Source organism: Rhinolophus hipposideros (genome assembly GCF_964194185.1).
Source record: "Rhinolophus hipposideros genome assembly, chromosome: 15".
Classification (NCBI taxonomy): Eukaryota; Metazoa; Chordata; class Mammalia; order Chiroptera; family Rhinolophidae; genus Rhinolophus; species Rhinolophus hipposideros.
Window position 1 is genome coordinate 46,513,545 of NC_138061.1, and position 25,181 is coordinate 46,538,725.

A 25,181-nucleotide genomic window follows, 5' to 3' on the forward strand; every position below is an offset into this window, starting at 1 on the left:
GAAAGTCTGTAGCTTGAGCCAAGGCAGGCCGTTTGTATGGAAAAGTCACTGGAAGCAGCTTAGATGTGCCTGAAAGTTTGGTGGCACGGGGTCTCAGAATCACCAGGGCATGGCGAATGAACAGTGTTAACCAGGTTGATGGAGATTCAGATATGGTGGCCACCTATGTCTGCATGCTGGGAGTGGGGAGGGCTCAACAAAGAAACAATGGCTTCCTCCAGCTCCTCCTTCTGGTAGAAAGGATCCTCTCTAGCCCTTGCCCTAAAGCCAGACAACTCAGTGCCTTCCCATACATCCCTGGTGTCTTGTGAGCTGCTTCCCCAGTGCTGGAGCTCAGAGCAAGTGAGTCCCTTAGAGAGTAAGTCTGCATGGTTCCTTTAAGTGAAGCACCTGGGATTGCAGTGCCTCTGTCTCACTCAGCCACAATCTCCACTGCTTTTCACAGCCAGAAGTTGTGAGGAGTTCTCTTCCCAGCACTGAAACCCTGGGCTGGGAAGCCTGGTGTGGGGCTGGGACTTCTCCCTCCTCGGGAGGGACCTCCATAGCCAAGATATTGCTCCCGGTTTTTAATGGTCACATGCGAGTGTGGAACCAGCCCTTCCGCATCTCCACCCCTCCTACCAGTCTTAAGGTGGCTTCTGTATGTCCTTAGTTGTAGGACTTCAGTTCAGCTAGGCCTAAGGTGATGCTCAATTATGGTTGTTCTGGAGTTTAGTTGTAATTGTGATGTTGTTGTGAGAGAAAGCAAGCACTGCATTTACCTATTCTGCTATTACATCTTGACTGGCAAGAAGCAATAGTTTTTAAAGTAGGAAAACACTGAGATATTGAAAGATAACAGCAAGGGACAAAGAGTTCCCCTTCTTCAAATATCCAAATGTCTTTGAAGTCTTTAAATCAACAACAAAAATAATCATTTCACAAAACCTTTGACCCTTTTCTTCAGGGTCAAAAAGAAGTAATAAAACATTGACTTGAAGTAATAAAACATTGACCTGAAACAATTATTGTCATGTGTACACACAGGCCTGGCATGAGCACCAGCCAGGATCTTTTGAGCTCAGTAACACAATTTCTATAACACAACCAGTCCTGCCTCCATCACCCACACCTGGACAAGAGAAGGGATTTCTAAAAGCCTTAGATTTAGCCCTTTAATGAAAGCAAGAACTATCTAACGGTAACTTACAAAAAAGAAAACTATCGTATTTTGTTTAATTTTTATCTTGGAATGTGGCATAAAACCAAGGAAAGAAAGTCAACTGAATCATAATTGCCAACATTCATTGAGTGCCTCCTGCATGCAGACACATTGAGAGTCTACCCATTTTATCTGTGAGAATGGTGAGGCTCAGGGAGGTTAACCAAGTTCAATTAGCTCTCAAGTGGGAGCTAGGAGCAATCCAGCCAGACAAGTCTCTGTTCATACCTACTACTACATTATGCTAACAAATCAGTAATTTCAATGGCAGTGGTTCAGACTACATTTAGTGGACCAAAAAGGTATATTTACAAATTTAATTTCTCCTACCTGCTATTGCTCTACAGGCTAGCCTTTCACCTTAATGAAATACATTTGAAAATCTGTCCATGTACTCTGGATTTCTGTCAAACCAAAATTCAGCAGCTAGGTGAATTTTTGTTGGACATTTTTAAATTATTATTTTTTTATCAGTATCCTTACTCCTTCTCCAAGTGTGTAAAAAACCACCTAAATTTTTAGAAAGTCTTATTAATCCAAATGGATGCTTAAACAAATTTGAAAACAATTTCTACCCAAAGGTTGCATCATCTATCACTGCAAGCCAGACAAGGGAAGATATTGATGTCTGTGTACCTTTTCATTTTAAACTATATTTACGCAGCCCTCTTTCTCTGAACAAGAAGCCTTGAGGTAGCCTGTACGTGAAAACTCCTATCACTATGGAAACTAGAAATGGCACTGATTGTACAGTGATTCATCATGTATCCCAAATAGAAATTGTTTCCGAGGGACAGAAAAACAACTCAAAGCCATGCTTCACTGAAAAAGAACCCAATTAAAGAATAACCTGGGGCTTGTTTATCAAATTTACATACTTTTATATTAGAACATCCATCTTAATATTAACTCCAGTTCAGACAAGTAATTAATATGTCTCCCAAAGAAATGTTCATGAATTCACTCATTCAAGAAATTATTTGCACAAAGTAGGACTCCTCCATTGCAGGTGCTATGCTAGATGCAGGGCATGCCATTGTGAACAGGACAAGCAGGAGGCTTGCCTCACTGAGCTTCCAGTATGACTCATACGCAAACAGTGATACAGTTTGCTGCCTGACATATAGGCTGCTCTGGGTGCGGGGACACACAAGACTTCCTGAGGACGTGATGGCTAAGCTAAGACCTGACACAGGAGCATGACCTAGCCAATCAAAGCAGGACGGGAAGGTGTACAGGTCTTGGGGGTGTTCCAGACAGAGGAAGCAGCAGGCATTAAGATTGTAGAGTAGAAACCAGGGCACACTATGGAACCAAGGTAGTTCAGAGTGGTTAAAACATGGAGTTGTAAGTGTGGGGTGAGAGAAAATCGAAAATGGAGAGATGCGGGGGAGCACAGCATGAGGGGGTTTGAACCTAAAGACTCAGCAATGACAAAAAATGAACTATTGCTATAAGTACAATATATTGTACATGTAAATATCAGACATAATATAAATCGAAAGAATCTACACATAAAATAGTACATATTGTATGAATCCATTTATATGAAATTCAAAAACAGGCAAAACTAATCAATGACGATAGAGATCCAAAAATGGGAGAGGGTGCTGCCTTTGAACAGGACATGAAAAGGTACTTCTGGGCTGCTGGAAATGTCCTACATCTTTATCCAGGCAGTGGTTAAACTGGTTAGACATAGACACAAGTTTATCAAATTTACACTTCTGATTGAACTTGTGGCCGTAAACAAGTTATGCCTTAATAAAAAGGGGAACAAATCAAATAAGCAAAAGTAATAAGTATCTAACCAAAAAATGACTTCATATATAAGAAAATGATCTGTTTACACAAATCAAAGCGCTCAATGATTTCTTTTAAAAATTTAATGAAAAAAAAAATTAATGAAGAGCTAGCTTTAAGATAAGGGAAAAAACTTTTTTAATGAAGAAGAGCTTGGGTTTTATTATTTGTGTAATGTGGAGTTATATACAGGTCTTAATCATAGTATTTTCCTTACAGAAAAATCATGTATCTATCTCTATTTATCAATATAGATAGCTCGAGATAGATATATATGTATGTGTATATATACGTATGTGTGTCTTTAATTGTGTTGTCATGGCTACCTTGATGTCCTGAATAGATTCAAAATAGTTTTCTTTTCAAGGTCATTTTGACTTTGGGGAAGAGCCAAAAGTTGCACGGTGCCAGATCCGGTGAATAAGGTGGATGAGGATACACTATAATGTTTTTATTTGACACAACTTGCTGTACCAGAAGTGATATGAGACATGGAGCGCTGTCATGATGGAGAATGAAGTAAAGACACTCACAAAAGAGGACTTTTAGAACTGTTTCAGAAAGTGGCAAGAACAATGGGATAAGTGTGTTTGAAGCAAGGGGGAGCATTTTGAGAGGGATTAATGGCAATGTGTCTTTTACTGTAATAAATTTATTTAAACATTCACCATATCTTTTGGTCATACCATACACATACACACACACATATAACATACATATAGTAAACATAATTATCAAATTTAAGATAGTATTACCTACTATGAGGATAAATTCAGGGTAGGAATACACAAGAGACTTCAACTGCATGGGTGAAGTTTTAAGTTGGGTGGTATATACATAGGCATTTGTATATTATTCTTTATACTTTTTTGTACATATTAAATATTTTATTTTTTCCATAATTTAAAAGAAAGGTATCTGCAGTATGAAGCAATGTCAGGATCCAGGCATGAAATCATGGTGACTCACTTAGTAATGACTGTGAGGATGGAGGGAAAAGAACCTACAGGAGAGAGAGAGATGTAGCAGGAAATTCACCAGCATTTGGTAATTGACCAGATGCAAATGTGTGGGAGAGGAAGGAGGCAAGGTTTTTGCTTGGCCAACCAAATGGACAGTGGTGCCCTTTATTAAGATGGGGAAACATTTAAAACTAAGTGCTATTTTAGAGCCAGTGAGACTAATGAGTCAGTCCAGTTTTTGACAGGATGACTCTGAAATATCCCCAAATGGAGATTTCCAAGAAGCAGTTGAAACTATAGTCTAAAGATGAGGAACGAGAACCGACTTAAGGATAGACTTGGGAACCATCAACAAAGAGCTGATGATTGAAGCCACAGACTTGGACAACACTCGAGAAAAAAAGTGGGGAGTAAGCCCAGAAGAGAGTTTAGGAGGAAACCTTAGGAGAGCAGAGAAGGACTCACAAAGGAGACACAGCAGCTTGAGAGGTTGGAAGAAAAGCATGAGTTGAGCACATAGCCTGGTACCTAAGGGAAAAGAGTGTTGTTCAAGAAGGAGAGCATGGTCAACAGAGCTAAATGCTAATGCAAGCTCAGGGAAGATAAAGATGAAAAAGCAACCACTGGATTTGGCAGATAGGAAGTCCTTGGTGACTATTACAAGAATAGTTTCCAAGAAAAGTTGAGAGTCAATCTAGGATAAATCAAAAATTGGGTGTAAGGGAAGGAGAGATAACCACTTCCTTTCTCAGGAAGTTTGACTCTAACAGGAAGAATAGAAATAGGGAGAAGCAGGAGGGAGACAGGTTAAGGAAGGATTACTGGTTTGTATTTTATCAGGCTGAGATATACATAAGCATTTATGTCTAAATGTATGATAATAAAATTTAAATTATGATAAAGAAAAAACAAAAATATGAATATATTATATATGGACATATATCATATATGGATAGATATAGATATAGATATAGATATAGATATAGATATAGATATAGATATAGATATAGATATATAGTCATATATAGACATATCCAGGTCCCCAAAATGAAGAAAATACAGCCAGGTTCTCATTAAGACAACCACCTGCTTACATACATACGTAACACTCCAGCACTGGTGAAATAAAGCATAAACTGGACAAATTTTAAACCATGAAGCAGCACATTAGAGCAGAATGAAAATTGGATGTTAAGTGGCTACTATTAGACAAAAGACCCTACATGTTTCCCTCCCCTCCTACCATCCAATAGTTCAATAACATTCTTTGGCATTAAATGAAAGAATAAGTTTGAGCATAATAGATTTTAAAAAATTAAGTTACTGCTCAATGGCTTTTTAGTTCTATATTCTATTCATTTTCATGAGAAATAGCTGTGAAATACGTACCAGCTTTGGAGTTTTCAGGATGCTTATCGGGGTGACATTCCCGGGCTCTGAGCTTAAATTCTGTCAGGATTTGTTCAACCTAAAACAAAAATCAATGTTTAAAATAAACAGTCCAACTTAAAAGACACAAAGGAAGAAGTTCAGCCATAATCAATCCAACTTTTCATTTTGATCCTTATATTTGTATTTTGACTTTTTACTCTAAAAAATAATTTCCTCAACTGGGATTTAATAACAAAATTCAGAAAATATCCAATAAAAACTCCTGTTCAAATAATGGTCTGTGATGACAATTTGACTTGTTACTGTATATAGATGATGGCCCAAGACACCTATGAGCTCAATATACTCGTATTTAAAGATCAAAAATGGTCAGATAGGTTTATCTGAGTTCTTCAAAAGATGCTTAGCCACCAGTCATTATTCAGGGATGATTGTCCAGTTTATAAATTATACATTATAAAGTTACTTCTTCCTGCCTTATGGCTTTTTTCAGTTTTATTAAGAATTTTACTTTTTTTTTTTTTTTTAAAAAAAGGACATAATTCAAACCTGATCATTTTGCTACTAACAGCTTGGTTAGAGATTTTGACTGGGAAAAACAGAAACTTCAGCCAAAACTAAGATGATGTGTGAGTCATCTATAATTTTATTTTATTTCACTCCCTTACCTAATCATTATTATCATGAATTATTAAGACTTGGCTTTTTGCAATCATAATTGCAATGACAGTAGCAGGAAACAACAGTGATTATGTGGCTCTGGAATCATTGCTTCGTTTTAAATCCCAGTTTTGCCCTGAGACGTTAGGGAAATCATATAACTTCTAAGTGCCTAGGTTTCTTCATATTTACATTAGGTGAATAATGTCAATAGAGCACTTAACACAAGGCCTGATTATCGTAAGACCTCAATGATAGTAGCTATTAATAAATGTCAGTGGTTAAATAACTTGTCTGAAGTCATTTAGCTAGTTACTAAAAAAGCTGTTTTTTGTTAATTCAGCAGTTGGACTTCAGTCATCTATCCCACTGTTTTATATGGCCAAATTCTTCAGTTTAGGGAATCTACTAATTAATGAAAGCAAATTACCTCATCTGAGAAATTCTCAAGCAGCTCAGCTCAATACTGTCATAAGACTCATGGGAGGACAAACGTATTTTTATCAACTCCATGTCATCTTTAATCAATTCTCACAAAAAAATTCTTCACTTTTATAATCAAAGTCAATATAATCATCTTTATAGATACACAGACTAATAACTATTCTTTTCCTTGTTAAGCAACTACTGAGAACCCCTTGGAATAATAGGAAGAGACAGACTTCCTGTTAAGAACTGTAATCAATTGTGTTTCCTCTTCCTGGGTGCTCCCTTTAACTATCAGTCATCATAGCCTGCTATATAACAAAGAAAATGGAGAATAACTTGTTTTTCAATTTTAAAATATTAAATATTCTAAATATATTAGTAGTATGAAGTTTTAATTAACAACTAATTTATGAATGCTCACAATCTCTTTGAAAAAAATTTCATCAGTACAGAATAAAAAATAAAAGCTCTTTTACCCTTTTCCCCCAAGATAAGAGGTTACATCCTTCAAGACATTTTTTACACATTTATACACATATCTTGGGGGACTTTAATAACATAAATGGGTAAAATTATGCCTATCTATCAAAGGTAGGAATTTTGGATTTTTACTGTTGTTGTTTTACTTTTTAATTCCTATCCAATTAGGAAGCATTCTGGTATCAGCCCATGGAAGCAAATGTGTCAAAATGGTTGATTCTCAGTAGTGCTAATGTGTGTGATTTTTAGTTTCTGCTTTACGTTTTCTGTATTTTGTCAGTTTCACATTTTAAACAATTAAAAATAGTCTGTATCTATCTTTCATTACTTTCTATAATTTCACTGTCACATAGTTTATCACAAGTGTTCTGTGTAGGGCTGTTTCTGGGTAAACTAACTGGTAAAGTGGGTTAGTCTGTCTTGGACACCTTCTATTCATCTCGTCGCATGCCCACCCTACGTGCCCAGTGCCAAGCGCAGTCCCTGGGCAGGTGAGGCCCTCCATGTCAAGGTCCATTGGATTCTGCCTTCCTGATCCAGTGTTCAATGGTCTGGAAAACTGGCTATCCTGTCCATCAGTAAACAAACAAAAATGTTCAAACTTTACTTGTTATCAATTAATTTGAAACATCCAAGGAATGATAACCACCAGTGTTATTGAGGGTGCAAAGCACTGAACATTCTCATAATCTCCTGGTGAGGATGTATATAAGTGTAAATTTCCTGGAAAGCAATTGGATATATATATTTTTTTCCTACTCTTTAATCCAACGATTCCAATTCTAGGAATTTGTCTAAGAAGATAATCAGAGGTGAGAAAAGGATTTAGTTATAAGAAGACTCAGTAAATAAAATACTACATAAATTTTAAACAAAAATCTATGCATCAAGTAATGGGACATCTGTTAAAGTTAACTGTAATATAACCATAGGCTGGGATATTCTGCATACATTAAAAAATCACCTTGTAGGGCGGCCCGATGGCTCAGTTGGTTAGAGCACGAGCTCTGAACAACAGAGTTGCTGGTTCATTCCCACGTGGGAGCAGTGAGCTGCACCCTCCACAACTAGACTGAAGACAGCGAGCTGCCGCTGAGCTTCCGCTGAGCTTAGCAGGGGCAGCCAGATGAATCAGTGGGTTAGAGTGCGAGCTCTCAACAAGGTTGCCAGTTGGGATGGTGGGCTGCACCCCCTGCAACTAAGATTGAAAAAGGCAACTGGACATGGAGCTGAGCTGCGCCCTCCACAACTAGATTGAAAGACAATGACTTGGAGCTGATGGGCCCTGGGGAAACACACTCTTCCCCAATGTTCCCCAATAAATTTTTAAAAAATTAAAAATAAAATTATCTTGTAGTAGAAGACTTTTAATAATATGAGAAAATTTGTATAATATGTTTCTACAAGAAAAGGTAAGCTACAAAGCATTTTGTGCAGTATAAATCCATGTTTTACTTCAAATGGATTACACAACATATATATGTATACTCATATGTATACACACATACATGTTTAATAATGATGATAATAATAATAGCTAAGATTTATAGAGACTTACTATTTGCCAGGCACTATTCTAAGCACTTTATATAGAGTCCCATTTAATTCTCACAACAACTCTATGGGGTGGGTAGTATTATTATTGCAGTTTTGCAAATTAGGAAATAAGACATAGAAAAGTTAAATAATGTTCCCAAGGTCACACAGCTAATAAGTGGAAGAGCAAGGATTTGAACTCAGGCAGTCTGACTCCAAGCACATATAAAAATACACATATAAATATATATATACACATATGTGTGTACTTATTTACATAGTACATAGATATAGCACATAAATATGCACACAAAATTGGCATGTATATGTCATAGTCCCAAATACTAAGCATTTAGGTTAACATTTTTCTTTGTGCTCTCTTCATATTCCACCACTCCTTATTGAACATATACTAATTTCAGAAATTAAATTTCAAAACTTAAAAACTTATCTTTTCCACATCCTATTAGCACAATATTTTGATCTGTGCCCTAAGGACTAATCTGTGTAATAAGGACTAATCTGATTCCTAGTTGGATGGATCTTGTCCAGCTTTCCCTAGCCACACAAATACCCTCTGTGTCTCCCTCCATGCATCTAAATTTTGAACAAGATCATTTCAAGCCCCATATTTTCTCTGAAGTCTTTTCAGATATTCTAATTCCTGTTGCACTTACAGACAGTACCACATAGCAGAGTACTTATTTGTCCCCACATTGTTTCCCGTGTATTAGTTTTTGCTCCTCAACTGGATGCCAAGTTCTTTATACACTCGGATCCTGTATCATTTTCTTGCTTTGTTTTGTTTTGTTTTGTTTTCCCCCATCATTTCTAGGATTGGCCCAATGCCAAGCATTGAATAAATATTTGATTACAGACTGAAAGATGTTCTTCAAATAACATGATGTAGCCTAATAGGAGCTTTCTGAAAATTGTGATTTATTCATTAAAAGAATGATCTCATTCTTGTGATGGAAATGTACGTGCTGCAGAATATGCTGCAGGAAAAAGAAAACTCATTTTTACAAATGGGTTAAGTAGTGTCCATCATTTCATTTCACTTAACCTGAAACTGGATTTTTCACACAAACCTCCAGATATTAGCAATATCCCTGAAATAAATTCCATGAGAGATCATCCTATATTATTCTAATCAAATGATAATTAATTAAAATATGAGCTAAAGAAACGATTTGAGCCACAAAATATATAATGGTAATAATTAGGTTATACTCCATAAAATATAATATCTATTAATCCATAATGACAAAAATAGTTGAATAAATAAATATGTAAGATAGATTTTCTTTACAGAAGGATTCCAAGTAATAAATGTAAAATGAATGAGGAAAATAGAAAGTTACCATTACGCAAACACAGTAGTAACTCTAACAGGCAAGATCCACCAAACAATGCTAAAATCAGTGGTAAGAGTCTGAGGAGAAACACTATAGTCTCAAAGAATCTTCACCAATATAATTACAAAAGGGACTATAGGTAACCCTACTGCAGAAAAACCTGGCAGAAAAAACCTAACAGACACTACCTTCACCAAGTGATCAAGGTCAAAAAGACATATCAACATCATGTACCCCTGATATGACACACTACGAAAGGTACTACACCACTTCTGCTGTGTCTTTTCCAAAAATATACAACCTCAATGTAATCATGGGAAAACATCAGACAAACCAAAATTAAGGGAGAGTCTACAAAATAACTGACCATTATTCTTCAAAGTGCCCAGGTCATGAAAGACAAGGTAGGTATGAGAAATTGTTATTTTGGAGGAAACCAAGGGAGCAGGATAATTAAGTGTTTTAAAAAAATGGATCCTGGGGCCGGCCAGGTGGCTCAGGTGGTTAGAGCTCTGTGCTCCTAACTCCGAAGGCCGCCGGTTCGATTCCCACATGGGCCAGTGGGCTCTCAATCACACTCAATTGAACTGTTGCCAGTTCAATTCCTCGGTGGGCCACGCCCCTTGCAACTAAGATTGCACACGGCACCTTGAACTGAGCTGCCACTGAGCTCCGGGATTGGTTGGAGCACGTCCTCTCAACCACAAGGTTGCCAGTTCGACTCCCACAAGGGATGGTGGGCTGCGCTCCCTGCAACTAGCAACGGCAACTGGACCTGGAGCTGAGCTGCACCCTCCACAACTAAGACTGAAAGGACAACAACTTGACTTGGAAAAAAGTCCTAGAAGTACACACTGTTCCCCAATAAAAGTCCTGTTCCCCTTCCCCAATAAAATCTTTTAAAAAAAATTTAAAAAAAAAAGAGCACCTGCTCTCAACAACAAGGTTGCCGGTTCAATTCCCACACGGGATGGTGGGCTGTGCTCCCTGCAACTAAAGATTGAAAATGGCAACTGGACTTGGGCTGCGCTCTCCACAACTAGATTGAGGGACAACGACTTGGAGCTGATGGGCCCTGGAAAAACAGACTGTTCTCCAATACTCCCCGGTAAATTTTTTTTTAAAAAATAACATAAAATATTTTTTATTGGGAAGGATATATACAAAAAGAATTGACAAAATTGACAGGTCATTTCATTTTAAATAAATGATTGTTATCTACATGTGCCGTGCTATTGATAGAATCAGTGAAATACATTCAGAAGAAGGAATGTAAAGACAATGCTTTTATTCTCCTTCTAATATATGACTCAGTATATACAGAGAAGTATAACTGTACCTGGTAACCATGAAATGAAACTGTTATAAATATTATAAAGAACGGGATTATTTTTTTAAATCTATTCAAAATTAATCCTCCTCCTTTGTAGACTGAAAAGACAATAACAACTATAAGAGAATGACTAAACAGTCAAGAGATTTATTATGAGGATAAAACAATCTTTATAACTTAGCATGACAGTATTTTTTAATCCAAGTGGTGAAGCTTATTAAGTTAAATTATGTTCCTTTGATTTTAAATAGTTCCTTCAAAAATGATTTGGCAATAGTATAATCCAAAGTGTGAATAACACATGTAATAAAAATGGTAATATACTGTCTCAATTGCTGTTAGCAAAATTGCCACCAAAGTGAACAAGAGTAACGTATTATCCTAAAGGAGCAATATGCATTCCTTAAGAGCATTATAACCTGGGGTGTGTGTGTGTGTGTGTGTGTGTGTGTGTGTGTGTGTTTTAACTACAAGATACCTAAAATAACCTCCTCAGAATGAACATAGGAATTTTACTCCTTTGTGTCCAATATCACATTCTCTTCTCCAAACAAAGTACATTTTATTACTCAACTCCAGCCATATGAAACAGAGATAAATAGAAAAAATATTTTGCTTTAAAAACATTTTAATATTAATAGCTGCATTTTAGTAATAAAATAGATATTTTTAAATATACACTTTTTTAAATATACACTTATAACTATATATAATAATATAGTTATAACTGTATAACATAAAATAATGAATATATTAAAATATTAATAATTGTGAATATTTCACAATTAATTGTGAATATTTCACAATTAAATCATTCACAATTAATTGTGAATGATTGTGAAATTGTGGATATATTAATATATTTATGACTATATAAGATATGAATATATTTAATAATTGAAATATATTTCATATTCACCTCAACAGTATTTAAAATATTGAAAAACTGGAAATAAATGAAATATTTAACAAGAAGAGAATATCAATTGTGGTGCAACAGTAAAATGAAATATTATGTAATCATTAAAATACATATGAAGAGTGTTTCATAGCATGGAGAAATCAATGTTATAATGTCAGTGGGTAAAAAGTAGGAATCAACAAGTACATATAATATCCCCCAAATATATCCTCAAAAAATATGTATAGGAAAAAGACTAGAAATTAATATACCAAACATTAACAATGTTACCCTTGGGAGGTAGAACTATAAATAAGTTTTCCATAATTTCAAAAACTTTTACAACCTTTACAATTGTCTATGGGGAACTTTAAAAATGTTAATCCCCTATATGTCAAGTGAACAACTGCAGAGTTTTCAAATGTTTTGTGTCAGAAGCCACCCTTTTAAGAAACAATTTCTCACACAATTTGAAATATTAACATAGAAGGATGTTTCTTGGTTTATATAATTTAGCTGTTCACATAAAAGTATATATTTTCATAAAATACTTTAAAATCACTAATTACTAGAAAGTTACATTTCATGTCAATTATAGTGTAAATTACCATAATAAAGATATAGCCTATGTATGCTATGATATATAGCCAACAGCAATCACAACATAATCTCAAATTTCTATTTTTCGTATATTTGAAGTACAGTCTATGGTCATGTGCCAAAAGCACATATTCAATCAGCAGCGTCCATAAATTGTAAGAGAATACTATTCAAGTAAAGACCTAACACACATTTAAATCCTTAACTTTCTCTGAATCAAGAGTGCTTTATAATTTTGAAAGATTAGGGTTTTTTAAGCAATGTGACTAAAAGTTCAGTTAAAACCTTAAATAAAACTTGAAATACTGTTGTGAAAAAGAACAGCATTATCCAGTCTTACCGAAGACAGTTCATCACATCCCAGTAACGTGTAGTAATCTTCTGTATCTTCTGATCTGTAATTCAGTATTGCGTCCATTTAGATCACGAAATCAGCTCTTCTTCCCCCTGAAACAAGAGGCACAATGAGCTGCGAGTTAACAGGAAAAGCTTCTTAAAATCGGGTTTACAGCAGCACATTCCAAATAGCACTAACTAGATTTAAGGCTGACCACAGTTAATACACAGCTGTCATCCTAGACCTTTGTAAACTCTACCTTTCATTGGCTGTTTACAGAAGAGAAAAAAATAGACCACATACCTAACTGTTGCAGTGCTGCCTGGGATTTGTAGTTTTAGTTTACAGTAGTGCTGCAGACGAACCATTCCTCTTATGGGTAAGCAAACACCATTTTTATATACTCCCCAAGTTAGCCATCTCTCCATCTCCTATCTACTTTTATCTTTTTCCTTCTCTTTAAGTGATAGAAGAAAATTTGAAGCAACAGGGACCTGCTGTGGCTTCTTGAGCATGTGAGGAACATGTTAAAAGTGGAGCTTTAATAAGATTAGTGTATTATGGTGGCTTTTGGAGAAAAGAAGCTGGAAAACAATGACAAATATAGTTAAACCATCAATTTGAGAGTTAGGCCCACTTTTATCTTAAATTTTATTTATTTGTTTGAATGGTCACATGCGCATATTACAAAACTTTAAAGGTACAAAAGGGTAAGCATGAAAGGTAAATCCCTCCACCCTTAGTCTTCCAGCCACCAGTTTTCTTCCCTAGAGGAAACCACTGGTAACTGTCTATGTTTGCAGATTCAGTCCATGCATTTACATACACATATATCTCTACAAGCTTCCCCCGTTGTCCGAAAGTCGAGCAATCTTATGAAAACTTGCATAGCTCAAAGGATATTAAATGAAGCAGAGATTACCATTGATTTATATGGAAAAATATGGAGGCATTCCCATAGCCCCAAAATAACATGCAAAATGATAACAAACAATACATAACACCTAAAATAACACTAACATAGTAAAAGCAGTGCAGCTCTCGCTGCTCAGGGTATGCACTGTGTAATGCAGGGTCTCTGGTCCAGCTCCCCACACAAGAACACAGGATATGGTAAGGCCAAAAAGGAACACCCAGGGAGCCATAGACAGGGGAGTCACACCTCTATATTCTCGCTGGCGGCTGGTAGAGACACAAAAGTAAACATCCGCCAGTAGCCCAACAAGGGGTCTTCCTGCACCCCAGTCTTGCTGGCAGCCAGTCGAGACACAGGAAGTAGGATCAACATGATCCACAATCCGCTTGCTAACCACACTTGCTAGCCGCAATCTCCTGTCCGCTTCTCTGCGGACCAACCAACCTCTTAGCATAGGCACAGCAGTTATATTAGTGACCAATGGCTAACCAGCAACAGCTGATGGCCACCCAACCACAGCGGATGGCAATCTGACCACATCTGTGGCCATCTAATAACCGAGCCAGCTCCTTTCCATGTGAGTCCAAGAGCCTGGAAACTGCTCTCTGGGACTCTGTCCCCGCACACTGTCTCTACAATGGCTCACTGCAAAACGGACGCTAAATTATACTTTCACTTTTCTCCTTTTTTCATAAAAGCAAAAATCCTCTTTGGATTTCTTTGGGTTAGCAAAAACAGACACTAATGTAGTCGTTTGTAAAAGCAAAGTGATGTAAGACAAACTTTTGAAAAGTGAGATTTACATGTATATCATACATATAAAATATATACATCAGTTTCTGCTTTTTTTTTTTTAAAGAATTCTATGATAATTTATTTTGCTCCCCCTACATCCTGTAACTGAATTTACCAAAATTATTATTCCATGTATATATAATGTGACAAAATCAACTAAAGGTTTTCATACCTGCCCTCAATAACTCTAAAATTAGGCAATTCTAGAGAACAGACTACACCTGCATCATGTATATTACCTATCATAATATTTATCAAACTGTGGCCTACATTTCTGACACCTTGACTCTGAATGGCTCCTCCCTCCTTTGTGCCCCCAACTCACAATATCCTTTGGGGCAAGGGTAAGCATTAAAGAGAAAGAGCTCATATAGCAAAATGAAATAAGAAGGCAGTTTGAAAATTTTGCATTTGAGCTTGCCCGAATATGTTATAGTATCTTTGTGGACACACACAAACTACACATACATTTCAACACTGATATTACAGTGTACGTCAAATGTATTTCTGGTCCTTAAAGGTTATTCAATAAGCACTCAGCTGAAGATATCCTTTATATTGTAATGTTACAGGTTTGCAGACCATTACTGGTTATTTTCCTCATTTTGACATCTCTACATTTATTTTCACTGTTAAAATTCAGCAAAAGGCTCCTTCTCATTTTGTTTTAAGCCTTTGAGTTTTTTGTTATGCTGACTGGCTTATACCAGAGTACATCCTCAAAGTAAAAAAAGATTGAGTTTGATCAGGCCCTTGATGAAATGCTTACAGTGCCATTTTATAATCAGAGAAAAAGAAAATCTTGAAAGAAGTGCCCAGAGAGTCCTCATGTTACAGATACAGTATTCCAAGATTTGTAAGAAAAAAAGTGGAAGATTTGCCTCACACCTCCCTCTGCCCAGAGGCAAAGAATGTGAAACAATTTAGCTATTTCTTCTTGTATTTTTCACCATTTTTCTAAATGATATTTGTACTTCAGAACTTTTTACACTTAAAGTGTAAAGTTTTGGCCGGCCTGGTGGCTCAGGCGGTTAGAGCTCCATGCTCCTAACTCCGAAGGCTGCCGGTTCGATTCCCACATGGGCCAGTGGGCTCTCACAAAAAAATAAAATAAAAAAAAATAAAATAAAATAAAAATAAAGTGTAAAGTTTTGCATTGCTGTATCTACCAAAAAGCCTTGATCATAAAATAGCAAAATGGCAAGAATAGGCCTGAATAAAAGCCAACTCTAGCCCCACCCTGTATGCCTAAATTCTCATGCGAGTTGTACTTCTGTTATTTTGGCTCTCTGAGCAGCACAATGGCACTTGGCAAGAATAAGTGTCTTACGAAAAGCAGCAAGGAGAGAGCCAAGAAAAAGATGATTAACCCATTTTCTAAGAAAGATTGGTACGATATGAAAGCACCAGCTATGTTCAATATAAGAAATATTGGGAAAACACTAGTCAGGAGAACTCAAGGAACCAAAATCGCATCTGATGGTCTCAAGGGTCGTGTTCTGGAAGTGAGCTTAACTGATCTGCAGAATGATGAAGTTGCATTTCAAAAATTCAAGTTAAATACTAAGGATGTTCAGGGCAAAAACTGCCTGATTAATTTTCATGGCATGGATCTTACCCATGACAAAATGTGCTCCATGAGCAAAATATGGCAGACCATGATTGGAGCTCATGTTGGTATCGAGACTACCAATAGTTATTTGCTTTGTCTACTCTTGTGTTGGTTTCACTAAGAAAACGCAACAATCAGATTCATAAGACCTCTTATGCTCAGCATCAACAGGTTTACAAAATCCAGAAGATGATGGAAATCATGACCCGAGAGGTACAGACAAATGATTTGAAAGTGATCAATAAATTGATTGCTGATAGCATTGGAAAAGACATAGAAAAGGCTTGCCAATCTATTTACCCGCTCCATGATGTCTTTGTTATGAAAGTCAAAATGTTGGGACAGACAGGTGGCTCAGTTGGTTAGAGCATGAGCTCTGGGCAACAGGGTTGCCAGTTTGATTCCCACATGGGCCAGGGAGCTGCACCCTCCACAACTAGACTGAAGACAATGAGCTGCCACTGAGTTGACACTGAGCTTCCACTGATATCCCTGGTGGCGAGATGGCTCAGTTGGTTGGAGCGCCAGCTCTCAACCACAATTTTGCAGGTTCAATTTCCGCAAGGGTTGGTGGGCTGCGCTCCCTGCAACTAAGACTGAACAACCGCAACTGGACTTGGATCTGAGTTGCGCCCTCCACAACTAAGATTGAAAGGACAACAACTTGACTTGGAGCTGATGGGTCCTGGGAAAAACACACTGTTCCCCAATAAAGTCCTGCTCCCCTTTCTCCAATAAAATCTTAGAGGAAAAAAAAAAAAGAAGGAAGAAAGAAAAGTCAAAATGCTGAAGAAACCCAAGTCTGAACTGGGAAAACTCATGAAGCTTCATGGTGAAGGTAGCAGTTCTAGAAAAGCTACTGGGGATGAGACAGGTACTAAAGTTGAACAAGCCCCAGTCCAAAAATCTGTTTAAAATTCAGACTTTTCACGGTGACAAATAAAGCCTGTTGGCGGGGGGAAAAAAATAGCCAACTGTAAATTTCACCAAGGAGTCAATCCAAAAATAAATAAATTGTATGTCATATATCTATATATTACATATAAATAATATATATAATACATAAAATAGTCAAATACCTACATGCAATACTTAACTTTCATTACTTACTTATATATAAAATAATCAAGTGACTTCTTTTCATATTTAACTTTTTAAATTTACTTAAACCTACATATTTGAAATCTTGTATTATTTAAAAATGTATTAATTTAGGAATAGTGCTGTTCTCCCATTGTATGAGAAACTTTGTAAGGCTACAAGTATAAGGCATCTACCTTTTTTTCATAAACGATGATTTTGGGAAAAATTGTACCTTATATTTGACCATATATAACACATACTCAATGTGGGAATTATACTTCAATCATCTCAGGTTTTACAATCATTTTCACAAATGTTTTATCTTTTGTAAGTTTCATATTGATTAGAAAAGTTTTCTTATTTTAATAAATATTAGCAACCATTTTGGGTATTGTTCAGAAAATGCAATAATACAAGATGAGTGAATGTTTTAAGAAAAGTTAGACTGCCACTTAACTTATATCTACTCTTTTCCTCAAAACTAACCTTCAAATCTGCCACAGAATCTCATGGTAGTGTGTATTTTTAACATTCATTGGGTTTTTCTCCCTAATTACAAAGGTAACAAAAATTATGTTGGGACCATATTTTGGAGAAATGATAAATGACAAAGCTAGAGCCATTCCTTCTTATACCAAAATAAATTATGTATAATCAAATAACCCAGAAGCCATAGAAAAAACTAATAAATACGACTACTTAAAACTAAAGCACCTTTGTGTGGTCAAAAATACAAAAGCAAAATCGTAAGGTACAAGTAAAAAAATTTTCACAATTCCCATAACAGACAAAAGGCTAAACTCCCTAATTTACAAAAAGTACAGACAGATCAGTAAGAAAAAGATTAAACCCAAAAGAAAATTGGGCCAAGAATATGACTACTTTCAGATATATTAATGGCCAATAAACATATCAATAGGAATACAACCTCATTTATAATTATAAGCCTGCTAATAAATCAAAGGAAGATAAATTCTATCAGAGAAGCAAAATTTCTAAAGTGATGATATCCAATGCTAGAGCAGAAGTGATGAAGTAAGCACTTTCATACATTGTTGGATAAGAGTGTAAATTGATACAATTTGGCAATTTGATGGTATTTATCAAGTTTTATAAAGCATGTATCTTGTTGCCTGGGCAATTTTGTCTCTACAAATTTAACCTGCAGATATACACCAAAATATGCAAACACTGCAACATTATTTGCAACAGAAAAAAATTGCAAACCACCAAAAATGTCGCTCAGTGGGGTGAAAAAGAGAACAGTGGATGAATAAATTATGGTATTTGTGGAATGATAGCTCTTTTTGTGCAAGTATGAAAACATCTCTAAAATACATTATCAAATTACAAAGGTTGAGGAAGAGTGTTATAGAATTCTTTTGTGTACTTTTTAATAATATGTACATTTACACCTATAATCTTTTTCTTTAAAAACTGGGTAAGTGTTTTTCTTTGAAGGGAGGGAGCTCGGCAGGTACAGGAGTGAGGCTTTTAGTTTCGGTTTATACCTTTGGGAACCGTTTGCATAAATTCAATGCAATCATCCCACAACTTTTGTTTTCTTCTTTATTCTTTTTAGTATTTTTAAAGAGAAAATGTCATTTATTTTATTTACATATGCTCGTTGAAGAAAACCTTCAAAAAAGTACAAAATAGTGGAAATCAAGTGAAATTTTTAACAGAGTTAAAGCTCTATGTACCTCAAGAGCAGCGAGTCAGGTGCCCGACCTCAGAACAAACCCGACTGGGAAAATCGCTGCGTCTACTCACACCCAGGAAGCGTCGCCCACCCCCAAGACTACAACTCCCATGAGGCATTGCGGGAACAGCATCAAAGAGGAAACGGGAGACGTCTCAGTTACTTCCGGCCTCCAGGGAACGTCCCTCCGGAAGTGCTTTTTTATTTTTAATTACGTTAATGCTCTAGTTTTTAAGCGGGAAGAAAGAAGCGAGTAAAAATCGGTTCAAAAGTAAAGGAGAAAGGCTAGACTATAAAAGCCTACAAGCCCTAGAAGCTCCGAGCGAGGACAGAAATTTGGCAGCCCCCAGAGTCGTACTAAAGCGTGCCGTTCTGCCTCTCGCTTTTCCGCCCAGTCTCTTGCCCTATTTCTGTCGTGCAAAACAAAATCTTCACCTTTCCCTTGCAGTTCCTTCGGAACCCAGGCTTCCAGGAAGCTAAGGCCAAATCCCAGAAACTGCCTGCAACCATTCATCCTGATTTACCACAGCACGGGCCCCCCGCTCCCCGCTCAGGCAGGGATCCTGTGTACCACTTGTGCACTCTGATGAAAAGTTCTCCATTCTGACCTAACTCCTCACTCTCAATGCCCATTCCTCGGAATCTACTGCTCCGTTTCGGCATAAAATACGGTGGGAAGAAAATGGAGTCTGCCAGGACCTTAGCCTCCCTTACGTTTCAGTCCCTCCATTTGTAAAACAGCCTAATAAAATACCTCCCTGGCTGCCAGACCAAACCAGCATTCTGAGACAACAGGATATGTTTAAAAAGTCTTTCTGTTAACTCAGACACAATAGAATTTGTAAATGACTTTTTAAAGCCTGCTGAAACATTGCTTTGAAGTTTTAATCAAGTGCAATGGCAAATGCTAGTAATCCCATTGTTAATAATAGTACTGAGGATATCAATAGTGGGGGGGGGGTGTTGTGCTTGTGGGGACTGGGGGTACATGGGAACTCTGTACTTTATGCTCAATTTTGCTGGGAACCTAAAACTGCTCTAAAAAAGATTAATTTAAAAAACAATAGTAACTACTGGTACAACTACCATTACTGAGTGGTATCGAGGAAGTATAACTACCATTATTGAGCTCCTATGTACCAGTGGTAAAGCTAGGATTTGAAACTTACTAATAAATATGCGAAGCCCAAAGTGGAAAAAAATGCATAACAATGCTACATCAAATTATCTGGTCAGAAGTTTGGCACATTAGAAAACGCAGACAATGCCATTAGGAAACCTGATTTCTAGTCTCAGATCTCCACTGGCTCCGTGTTGAGCCACACTTCTTGATTAATGAAGGAGGATGTCAAATCAGAACAATGATTCTCAAACTTAAAGATGCACATGAATCACCTGGTCATCTGGTTAAGCTGCAACTTCTGCTTCAGGTGTCTGGGTGAAGTCTGAGATTCTGCATTTCTGACAAGCCCCCAGATGAAGTCCTTGTAGATCCAGGGACCACACTTGGAATAACAAAAGACTGGGTGACCTGTGAGATCTTTTCAAGCTCTAATACTCTCACACTCAATCATTCTTTCCCTCTAAACTTAGCCTCTTTACTCTAAAGGAAATGTTAAAGGATCTGTAAAAAAGAGTTACTGGTGGTTCCTATCTGAAGCCAAAAAATAAAAATAAAAAAATGACTATTTAAACTATGATAATGTCTCTGGAAAGATACATAAAAAACCTATAAGAATTAGTTGCCTTCAGGAAGGGCCAAAGTACACGAATGGGAGGTAAGCTTTACTTATATACCTTTTGAATGTTCACTGTATTTTCTATTTTTAAAAAACAATTCATTTTTAATGATCATAGAAAAGTGGTCAATATGCCATTTGTCAGTAAGGGAACAAGCCACCAAGTTATTACTTTGTGTCTTCTATTACTACTGTTTTTAAACAGAATGAAATTATTTGAACAATCACTTGATTATGTTCAGGAAACAAGCACTTATATATCTCTCTGACATTTCAGCTTTTTTCCCTCTTCTCAAATAGAATTTCAGTGGAGTATGTTAGTAATGTGACAATAAATACTGAGAACCTCGTTAAAATGGAGTCAGGAAGCCATGAAGGAAGAGCTCTCATGCATGTACTGCTCATACAACTATTACAATTTATATGACCAGCACCAGCAGTTTATACAATCAATGGGAAGAAGAAAGTTTCCCTCCCTATTTGCCTCAGTAACAGCCATTCTTTCCTCAGCAACAGCAACTGCTTGCCGCCAATAATAAACCTCCACAACCTCAAACCTGTCATTTCCCACCAATGGGAATTCAAAACAACCCTCCCTGGTTTCCTCTTGCAACCCAATAAAAGCTGACCTCCCTTTTGTCTCTTTGGAGTCGCCTGTGGTTTGCCATAGTTTGTATGTCCCAAATTGCAATTTCTCTGCTAGTACTACCAAATTAATTGCCGCTTGAATAACCTTGCTATTTAATTTTTAAAGTTGACATTACCATGATATCAGAAGAGGGGTTTGAAGGAAACGAACCCCTGAGGAACTAACAACCCCCAGAATCATGTGCAGTACCCACCTGAGACCCTTGCACTCTGTTTCTGTGACTCACCTTTTTTTCTTTCGGTGTTAAATCTCAAATTCTAGCTCCTTCCTTTTGGTCCCTCCTTTTGGTTGTGCTCTCTGACTTTATTTGGGATCTGTTTTCATAAAGGCATTGTCCTTCTTTTGGCGAAGACTCATTTTCTGATTCTGTTTTATGTCATGGGATTCCAATCCTGTAAACATTCTCAGTATCACCCTCTTTCCAGGACCCCAGCCAGCTTTATTCATATTTTATGGTCCCTCCGCCTGTGCATTTTTAACCAATTGGACCAACCTAACTGAAGTTAATCTAGAACTCCAATGGTCACCATGGGGAACATTCGAGCTCCCCAAACTTGTTTATCTCAGAAGCAAAGTAGAAGGCCATGGCTCTAAAATTAAACAGACTGAATGGGACAACTACTTTAGTTGGCATCTGGAAGCTTCCAAACTCATCCACGACTCTGAAATTGCCTCTCAACAAAAGATCATTTCTGAATTAACCAAGGTGAACAGACTACTGAAAGAAAAAAGCTTCTCAGGCCTCTTTTCCCCCTCCTTCATACTCTTTGTCTCTAGCACCAGCTTCTTTCCTTTCTGCACCACCCCACCCTCCTCTATACCCTCCACTTCCTCATTCTAATTCTCTCACTGACCTTTCCTGTTTCTCAGAACCTCTCCCCACTCTCTCCTCCCTGAAGAAAATTAGGCCTTCTGAGGATCCAAATGCTAACCCTCTAATTTCTTATACGCCCTGGACTAAGGCTGAACTATGAGCCATAGTCAGGGATTTTCCCAAAGTAAGTGAGGAGCCTCATAGATTTGTCAAGAAATTTAAGGTGGTCGTTCAGATGTTATTAACCTGGTATATCTGATTTATACCAACTAATTCATATGCTTGTTAGCAAATACAAGGCCCAACACTGGATGAAAACTACTAATTGGGAGGCTACGAAAAAAGTTTTTAGAACTTCAAATTAGGGATCAACCTCCTGCCTTACAAGATCAGACTCAGGGAATTGCTAAGCAACTCCACTTGGCAATCTCTAGGGTTTTCTCAAAGCCAGTCAGTTCGAATAAGATTCTGGCTTGCACCCAGAAACCCTGTGAATTCCTATATGATTATTATATAGCTGATTCCAAATTGTCTTTAAAGAATATTCCGTCCTCCCTATGGAAGAATCCACTGAATTACCCTTTAACTCCATGTTCATCAATGGGCTAATCAATGGGGAAATCTTTCTCCTTTAATTAAAAGAACTAGAATAGGAAGGAACACTATGTCTATAACAGAGTTAGTCAGATTAGCAAACCAGCTTACCTGTACCCTAGATGATTCAACTAAAAGAAAAACCACTAGAGATTTTAATCCCCAATTTCAACAGATGGAAGCCTCTAAACCAACCTGACCAATGCCATTACTGTAAAAAAAAAAAAAAACCAGGACACTGGAAAAAGGATTATTATAAACTTCTTATGCACTCCAGGAGCCTCCAGTCCCCCAAACAATATTGACAGATAACCACCCCCCCCCCAACACACACACACACACCAGTGACTTACAGGAAACTCCTTTGGATAACACCAGCTTTTCATGGTTCACTAATGATTCTTATTTGAAAGATGAAAGTGGTAAATATTGTGCTAGATGTGCAATATCAGCTCCTTTTAAAGTGGTTGAAGCCTTTCCCATGTGATCAAGCTACTGACTCATCCATAGCTAAAATCCTATTGAAAAAAAATCATTCCTATCTGGGGAACCCCTCATAATCTCCATAGCAACCAGAGAATCCATTTTACTAGTCAAATATTATAGCAGGTCTGTGTTGTTTAGCCATTTCTAAAGGCTTTTTACTGTGTTTATCATCCTTAGTCTTCAAGACTAGTCGAGCAAATCAATGGCATCATCAAAACTCAATTGGTAAAATTTGTGAAAATCTTCCAAACACCTTGGCCAAAAGCATTGCTGTTAGTCCTTCTAAATCTCAGATTTACCCCTTTTGAATGCATAAGCTCTCATCTTGAGATTATGAATAGATGCCCCATGCATCAAGCTCCTGCCTCTTTTGATCCACAACTAATAAAAAGAAAGATATACTTCAGTATTGCAAATGTCTAATTATACCCATTGAAAATAACCATGCTTTAGTAGAGCAATCTTTTCATAGCATGCTCCCAGGAAATGATGACCTCAAATACCATGCTTCGCAACCTGAAGATTTCATTTATTGGAAAAGACACCTCCAAGAATACTCTCTACAACCTCATTGGGAAGCTCCCTGTCAAGTGCTACTAACTGACTCCTGCACTGCCAAGCTCCAAGAAATAGATTCTTGGATTCTCATATCACACCTAAAGAAAGCTCCACAACCCAAATGGACTTACTCACTGACCGGAAATCTAAAACTAAAGATTTCCAGGACCTGAAGCTGATAACACCTAAGGCAGCTGCCTCAAGATCCAGACCAGGCCTATATACCCTTTTCCCGTGGCTGGTTCTCACCTTCTCTTCTCCCTCTCTTTCGTAAAAGGACAATGCCCTTGTCCACATTTCCCAATCCTTTGCAAGAGGGCAAACCTCCCAATTATTGGATTTCTCATCAGAAACCTCAATCTATCCACAATAGCAATCACCCCTTAGTCCTCCCTATAACCAATTCTCACTCCCCCCCAGTGTTACTTCTACAGGAAGGCTCCTGCACACAAAGTCCCCCCACACCCTGCTTTGACCTCTTCCCTGTTGTAACTCTCAATACCTATTTGTTTCCCCATTCTAATACAACAACCCTTCTCTATACAGCCTTCGAGAACAAAATCCATAGGACAGAACGGTTTCTACGTAAATGTTCCCAGAACACCACTGGGTCAAAAGGGCCAATCAACAAATCCCAACTAATTACAATAAATTTCACTTGATGACCCCTGCCCTTTCAACCTATTTAGCTGCTTACCTTCAGGTTTAGGATCACAATACAAACTGGATTTGTTACTCTGCTCATTTTGTTGTGTATCATCATTTTAAAGCCCTGTACTTGTTGCCTATCAAACCTCCATAAAAATGAATACCCAATAGGATGATATTGGCCCAACACTTCAAGGTGACCTCCAATGCTTAGAACCTGGACAAGACATGAACTTTGAGTAGGAAGTGCTTGAGAGGTCTGTCTTCTTCCTTTCTTGTTATTCAAATGTGGCCTTAAATAGTTCCCAATCACTATGCACTTTCTTTCTGATGTGGGACATGACAACCAGGAAAGGTCCTTCCTGGCACTGAGGCACAAAATTACTAAAAAGGGAAAATCTGACTCTTGATTGGCACTGCTTTTGAGGAAAGAGCTTGATCGAAGGAGGAAAATGTGAAAATATATACAGGGAACCTCATTCAAAATAGAGTCAGGCAGTCATGAAGGCAGGGCTGTCATGTACATACTGCTCAGACCACTCATTGCAATTTACATAACCAGCACCAGCATTTTATATAATCAGTCAGAAGAA

General features: G+C 37.3%; 1 protein-coding gene and 1 pseudogene across 5 annotated transcripts in view; one reads left to right on the top strand and one right to left on the bottom strand.

The window, feature by feature from the left end:
* The window catches only part of DNAJC12 (DnaJ heat shock protein family (Hsp40) member C12), a 70,751-nt gene that overhangs the window by 24,017 nt on the left and 21,553 nt on the right, over window positions 1-25,181 (bottom strand). Inside the window, exons 1-3 of one of the 4 annotated variants that reach the window (XM_081075350.1) lie at window positions 19,102-19,171; window positions 12,996-13,102; window positions 5,356-5,434 (exon numbers count right to left, since the gene is read on the bottom strand). In XM_081075350.1, the coding sequence (XP_080931476.1) occupies window positions 5,356-5,434; window positions 12,996-13,073 (157 nt within the window). In that variant the 5' untranslated portion in view covers window positions 13,074-13,102; window positions 19,102-19,171. Of the gene's footprint in view, window positions 1-5,355; window positions 5,435-12,995; window positions 13,103-13,190; window positions 13,264-19,101; window positions 19,172-25,181 lie in introns of those variants that run through there. The other 3 variants (XM_081075351.1, XM_081075348.1, XM_081075349.1) reach the window with 3 other exon arrangements.
* LOC308507962 (small ribosomal subunit protein eS1-like) lies at window positions 15,990-17,258 on the top strand (annotated as a pseudogene). Its single transcript has 2 exons — window positions 15,990-16,664; window positions 17,085-17,258. The product of its transcript is annotated as a small ribosomal subunit protein eS1-like (transcript).